The sequence below is a fragment of the Dermacentor variabilis genome, chromosome 1, assembly GCF_050947875.1.
Source record: "Dermacentor variabilis isolate Ectoservices chromosome 1, ASM5094787v1, whole genome shotgun sequence".
NCBI classification, from domain to species: domain Eukaryota; kingdom Metazoa; phylum Arthropoda; class Arachnida; order Ixodida; family Ixodidae; genus Dermacentor; species Dermacentor variabilis.
In genome coordinates this window covers 285261003-285268409 of record NC_134568.1, presented here as the reverse complement: position 1 = coordinate 285268409, position 7407 = coordinate 285261003, and the positions used below count along the sequence as shown (strand labels likewise).

Sequence of the window (7407 nt, the reverse complement as noted above, 5' to 3'; positions counted from 1 at the left end):
TATCTTTAATTTTAACCACTTACAAAGGCAACAAATTTGATTGCACTATTTTAACGCTTGTGCTGCCCGATTCATGGCCGATCCTCCAGAGTGGATTGCGCCGTTTCATTGAGGAACAACCAATCCGCCGACTTCCTTTCTGAGCCCCGTCGAATAAATGGATAAAGATAACGATATTGATGACGACGACACCGGCTATGCATTTTGCCTTCCCAGCTTCATTCTCGCTCACGTTAGACAGACCTACCTCCCAGAATTACATTTTATTAATAAACTGGGCTGCATGGGGCCCTATGTTCCAAAGACACGAGTGTATGGCGGAATAGTAAGCCGCGTCGCGGAATAATTTCAACCACTTGGGGTTCCATGTGCGGATAATGCTCAGTTCACTAGCTTCTCATTTTTTTTTCATCTCAGCACATTAGGCTTGCTGCCGTCGCAGCCGGAAATTAACACGTGACCGCGAGCTCTGCATCTAAATTCCATGGCCCCTGAGCACCTCTGGCGGGTACGAATTTTTTCTCCATAAAATAAACACGCCACTGTAGGACAGACTCATGTGTTCAGTCCCGACCTTTATTGCTGTTGTACAGTGCAGGCTTTGCCAGTAGGATTCTTCCTGGTGCTTCCTCGTGCCAGAGCTCGCGCATGTCCCCTTGCGAAGCGACGCCCATCACGTTGAAGAAATGCGCAGCGCTGCTCAGAGGGCTACGCAGAGAACACATGGTCGAACTCCTCACGCGTGCGGTTCTGGCGTTCCTTCATCATGCGCTCGCAAATGAGGCCCATTTGGAAGTTGATGAAAGGAGCATGGCCCAGATGGGCAGGTGGCAAGTCTTCCTCCATGGAGGCCTGCCGAAGCAGCGAACTTACGGGACCTTCTGGAACCCTGGCATTGGACGCGGCCCACTGGAGGCAAAGCTCCTGATGATAGTGTATCCACTGCATCTCCTCATGCATGTTGGCTACTGGGACGCCGGCGGACGGTGAAGGATCCATTTGATGAGCCATTGCCGGAGCAGTCGGTGGGGTATCCGACGAAAGGGTAAGTCTAGGGCGCTTTGCTGATGCCTCGTCGAGTCCTTGCAGATGATCCCAGCCGTGTGCGCGTTTCGATTGTCCGGAATCCATCTTGCAGCGATCCGCTTGACTCCAGAGGATTCCCTTCGCTGTCCGACTTCCAGAAGGCCCCAGAAACGTTCGAACGGGGAACAGCGTTCGCTCGCGCACAGATACGGCACGTCGTCTTTCTTTCCACGAGACACCGTGCGGCCGCGCGCTCTCTTTCTCGATGTCGATGCGGTGTCTGAACGGGCAAACCTTTTCCTTGATTGATTGAAAACTTTATTATTCCACCCAGCTGAGGTGCCCGCCTCTTACCCTTCACGCAGGTATGGGGGGAGGAAGAAGCAGTCCCCGCGCGTTGAGGACGGTAAGTCTTCACGGCCTCAACGGCCAGGCGGATTGCTCAACGCTGGTCGTTTCAGCCTCACTCTGGAGCAAGGCCTCCCAGGTTTCTCTGCTGTCAATCTTTTCCTTGGCCCCTGCAGGGGAACCAGCGGCGTCCCATATTACGTGGTCTAGCGTACCTTCCTGCTTACAAATTTTGCAGAGGGCGTCAATATACATATAGTCCCTCGCCTGAGTTAAGTAGATCCAATATAGTGATGTATATTGTCATGTTGTAATGACGCCGAAGAATAAGATGATGGCAAAACTGTGAGTCCCGAAATTCTTTATTGGGCGATCCTGTACCCACACAATAATTAACACTCAAGCGCAACGATAGGGGCGAGTACAGGCGGCGATCGTCCAAATCAGATCTGCGTCAGCTGTGACCAATCTTGTGTAGGGAAGAGGCACCGCCGCAAGCTGGAACGATGATGTGCGGAGGCAAGTAATACAGGTTTTGACAGGTTGAGAACAATGAGTGGACTGGCTTTATTTCACAGTAAAATAAGTTTGCCTAGTGGCAGGGTGGTGCCCCTCTCGGGCAGCCACCTCAAGTCCCAAAAAAAGAGCAGGGCCAATCACCCCCCACGTGGACACCACGCGAGGTAACTGAATTTCACAGAAGCGGGGGGAAATCAAGTGGCAAACGGTCACTACAACATCGTGTTCATAGTTTGAGAATTAAGTGTTCTGTAGAACACACACACACCCGAAAAAAAAAAGAAAAAGAAATACAGACAATACTGTTTTACGTCTGCCCAGCTTACACACAAGCGTGGCAGGCTTTAGCCTCTCCTCTGGCAACCATTCTCTCGGGACATTATTCTGGGTACTCGGCATTACCCGCGATCATCATCGTCCATCCCTCTAGCGTTCCCTCTTTCCCCTTATATAGCGAAGAGTAGGTAGAGCACGAAATCTCGGGCTGACCTTCGTTCCTTTTTATAAACCATCATCATCATCAACATCCTATTTTATGTTCACTCCAGGACGAAGGCCTGCGGGCTTCTTTCACACTCGGAAAAACACTTTTATGTAGCACGTATTGAGCAACAGAAAGTTGTATCGGGAGTTTTTCATGTCGCTCTACAATTTTCTCATTGACATTTTCCAGCTAATAATAATATTTGTAAAGTTAATAATTAATTGAGACTAATTATCTAATTAGGTGGAATGAAAAAAAAATAATTTTAGTATCTCAAAGCGACGCAAACATTACCTTCGTTCTGTCCAGCTGCGTAGCTTTAGCATATTTTTGAACTCTGGCTACAGTTAGCTGGGACACCCTGTATGCAATCAACTTACAGGCAGCGTTACAGGAGAGACTTCGGCTGACAGGAGGCGTGCATATTGACACGAGTACACATTTATCCCTTTATTGCGATGGCAATTATATGGAGACTCCAGGCGTATTTCCACCTCGTCGCCGTCGCGTGAAGGTTCCGTATGTGCGTATGATGTTCCGTATGATGTATGTGCCATTGAAAGCGTGCGAGGCTGAGCCACGATCGCGGTTCGATCCCACGCACGCAAGGCAGAGAAGTGGGAAGGAAGCGTGCCGTCTTCCTTCGCGCCCAAGGCTCCGGGGGGAGAATAGGGAGGAGGGGCGCCTTCTAGCCCTGGCGCGACTTTTAAGTACAGTGGGGCGTGGTACTTGCGGAGGCGCCAGACGATTGCGCGCATGCGCGAGTGAGAGCGGGTGCGAGAGAGAAAATAATGGGCCTTTTGCTCCTTGACACTTCCTAGGTACTACGGAGAAGTTAGCGCATGTTTACGCGTTTGTCCCTAGGCGTGCCGGCATTGCAGAGTGGGCTCGAATATGTTTGCGCTCGGAGGCTGGCTACCAGCGCGGTGAAACAGGTGATAATGTTTCCATGGGAGCAGTAGGGGCCGTGGAAGAGGCCGGTCTGCATATATTGAAAATCCAGAAGGCAGAGCGCATTAGCAACCGCGGTTGAATGCGAGTGGCTGAAAGGGCGCAGGCGACGCTCGACACCTCTGCAACCACTATGAGAATAGGCCGCGCACCGTAAGGCGTTTTACGCTAACCTAACCCAACGGTAACCTAACCTAACGTTAACATAGCGTAACGAGGCCGAGACAGAAAGACAATAATGGTCACCCGCCGTGGTTGCTCAGTGGCTATGGTGTTAGGCTGCTGAGCACGAGGTCGCGGGATCGAATCCCGGCCACGGCGGCCGCATTTCGATGGGGGCGAGAACACCCGTGTACTTAGATTGAGGTGCACGTTAAAGAACCCCAGGTGGTCGAAATTTCCGGAGTCCTCTACTATGGCGTGCCTCATAATCAGAAAGTGGTTTTGGCACGTAAAACCCCATAATTTTTAAAGACAATAATGGTCACGACGTAACCGTTATGAAAATAGGCCGCTTCAGCCTAATGGATTTTACACTAACTTATATCGTAACGTTAACATAACCCAACCTAAGCTAACGTTAACCTAACGTGACATAACGCCGCAAGGCGTAACTGCGGTGGGAATACGCCGCGGCACCCCAACGCCTGTTACGCTAACCTAACCTAACGTAACCTAAGCTAACCTGAACCTAACCTAAACCTAAGCTAACGTAAGCTAACGTGGACGAGGCGCAAAGCCAGTAATCCTCACGGCATGACATAAGGTTTTCGCGTTCAAGTGTGGTTGCTAAGGCGCTGTGCGTTTATTTCACTCAAAGGGGACCATTCAGAAATTCTCTTGAACAGTCCAGGAGAGCAGGCCCGGCCTCTACTACGGCCCTTATTGCTCCCCCGGGAAAATGTTTTACCCTTTCTTTTCTTTTGAATTTAGAGTGCCATAAGGCGCGACAAATTATATTCCGGCATGACTGACTCATCACCAGCGCCGCACGCGCGAGAAAGTCTATCCGATGTAGCTTTAGACACAGCGATCACAAAACTGGGCGTCAGTGTGCACTGGTTCACATGTTTTACTGCGCGGGCAGCCACCCGTCCGAGCGTAAACAAACTCTACCCCACACCGCAATGGCGGCACGCCTATAGGGACAAACGCATGCAACACGCGCGAAGAAACTTCACCGACGTAGTGCCTAGGCAGAGTCAGATATTCGAGAAGCAAAGGCCCCCAGATTTTCTCTCTCTCAGCCGCTTTTAGTCGCGCCTGCGCAGAAACGCCGAGCGCCTCGAGAAACGCCACGCCCAGCCGTACCTACTAGCAATTGTAAATGTTCGCCCGGGCAGCTGTACCTTGCAAATAATCTGCGCAGAGGGCAAAGTTCGTCGCGCGCTGTCTTTCCGTGGCTTAGTTCGCGTTGGGGGGGGGGGGGGGGATGCCAGACGCAGCGAGAAGGCCAATTCGCTCGCTGCTGCTGCCGCGCTACCTCACTCCAGAGTTTTCACAGCGAGTATCCGCGGTCATGGAGTTTGATGTGTTCATGTTTGCTTGTGAGCACGTGAAACCATGCTTGTTGCTTTAGTTAGTATGCCTATGTTTACAAGTTTACACGGCCGATAAAACTATCATTTATACTTCGTATAGCTGTCCCATACTTTGCTATCGTAATCGATGCTTCGCCTTCCGGGCGAAATTGCGACTTTTTTTTCCGGGAAATGCATTTCACCCATTAACAACTTCAGGTTATCTGAGGGCAAGGCGCGCCTGCATGATTTGGAACTTACTAGAATGTTGTCGTTGATTCTATCTGTTGCTTATCTCACCGAAGCTTGTGTAATCGGATTGCATGCGCGACGGGAATAGTGCTGTACTTTCTGGAAGGTATACCAGCGCCATCGATTACGCTGGAATATTCAACGAGTCACACTCTAAAACAAAATAACACCCTTTGGGTTGTATCCTGCCACACAACAATAAACGTCATCTGTCTTGTCCGCATTTCTTTTCTTTAACGCTGCGAGCCCGGTACTTCCCAGTAACGAGCGGCATGCGCGTTATCAGCATCACATAGCATTCCCTACAGGAAAGTAGCACGCGCGGACTCCGGAAATTTCGACCACCTGGGGTTCTTTAACGTGTCCCTAAATCAAAGTACACGGGTGTTTTCGTATTTCGCCCCCATCAAAATGCGGCCGCCGCGACCGGGATTCGATCCCGCGACCTCGTGCTCAGCAGCCCAACACCAGATGGTGATGATGATGATGAAGCCTCAATTAATGGCACAAACCCACTATGGGGGATAGGCCACGAATCGGGTGGTAATTGAATAAATAAAAGAAATTGGTTGATAAATAACTAAGACAAAAAGTAAAATAAATATATAATCCAAGATGACAAATAAACTGTGAATGCATGAGTAAAAATAGTGATCAATACTATAGTAAGTCTTGCGTTGATAGGAATACTAAAAAAGAATGACAATAATAATAAAAAACATATACTTAAGCTTGAATAGGTAAATTTTTTTAATAGTAATACTAGTAGGATTTAAACTTGGCATTTGTGCTTTTACTTTTTGAATTTTCTAGACTGGAAGTAGAAGTAAATCAATTGTGGAAACTAAGAACTATTAACAAGGCATTCTTTTTGTGCCACATAGAAAATAAATGGCTAGGCAAACCTTCCTGTGGCTGTATCCCAATACTGTTGCTCCAAGGGAAAGAATAACAGTGCTGTTTAAAGGCAATCCTACACAATAGCCACTGAGCAACCACGGCGGGTGGGAAGGCAAAATACATTGCTGGTGTCGTCGTCATCCTTATCATCTTTATCGATTTAGTCGACGGGGATCAGAAAGGAAGTCGGCGGGTTGGTTGTTCCTTAATAAAACGGCGCAGTCCATTCTGGAGGATCGGCCATGAATCCAACAATACAAGGGAAATTTTTCTTTTAATTTTTTTACAGTTGTAAGCGTTACTGAAAGTGGCTAAAATAAGCTGAACTTAAAAAAAAAACCGTGAAGTCATAGTAAAATAAAATATGTGTACATAAAAAGGAGAAAAAAAGAAAAATTTACGAATGGAATTCTTTTTGCCTTGCTCAGAAAATTGCAGAATGCACCACAAACATTTGTCAGGATAAAACCCAGTACGGAAGCAGCAAAAAGCTCACCAATCTCGCATAATTTTTTTTTTTACCTCGTTGCTTCTTTAACACTGCCTGAAGGGCCACGGTGCGGTTTCACCGAGGAGCCTTCATAACCTTCAACAGTGAAAACGCGAGGGACCGAAAGCGTGGATGGGATTGATAGATGTGGCAAAGCAGCTGTTGATTTTGAGCTGCACACAGCAATGGCTGCATGGGCGTCTCTTCATACATTTAATGGGATTCGCATTCTTTTCTTACTTCGGCCGTTTTGAGCCTGCCTGCGTATCTATCTATCTATCTATCTATCTATCTATCTATCTATCTATCTATCTATCTATCTATCTATCTATCTATCTATCTATCTATCTATCTATCTATCTATCTATCTATCTATCTGCCCGTCAGGGTAGACAACTTGGGTCACTGCTGGGGTCACTGCTTGGGTCAACTACTGGGGATGCGCTCGTGGTCGCAGTGCCATCGTGGTAGTTCCATCGTCGTGATTCCAGCCTCGAGATCTGACTCACTTCATGACGTCATCGTCACGACTTCTGCACTGACCCAGTTGCTCAAGTTAATAGCTTGGGACACGAGCTATGTGTAGTTGACGAGACGCCGTTGTGGCCGTTGCATCGTCGTCATTCCAGCGTTGTCATCCGACTCTCATTATGCCGTCTTTACCACGCCATCTTTATCACACAGTCGTCATGCGTTCGTTTTCACACCGCGATCGCGATGCCGTCGTGTGCATTTCATGGTCGTGACTTCAGCTTGGTCATTCGATTGCTGTCATGTAGTCGTCGCCACGCCATCGTCATCATACAGGCTTCGTGATACAGTCAACGTCACGCCATTGTCATCGTACACTGGTCATCACATTATCCTCATATACCATTGTCATGCCGTCGTCGTCATACAGTCATCGTCATACATTC

At 48.4% G+C, this 7407-nt stretch overlaps 1 protein-coding gene across 1 annotated transcript; it reads right to left on the bottom strand.

Annotated features, from left to right (window-relative positions):
- Window positions 1–708: 708 nt before the first annotated feature.
- Window positions 709–1011, bottom strand: LOC142569320 (uncharacterized). Its single transcript, XM_075678606.1, has one exon. It carries the CDS (start codon window positions 1009–1011, stop codon window positions 709–711), a length of 303 nt encoding a protein of 100 aa, XP_075534721.1.
- Window positions 1012–7407: the final 6396 nt, after the last annotated feature.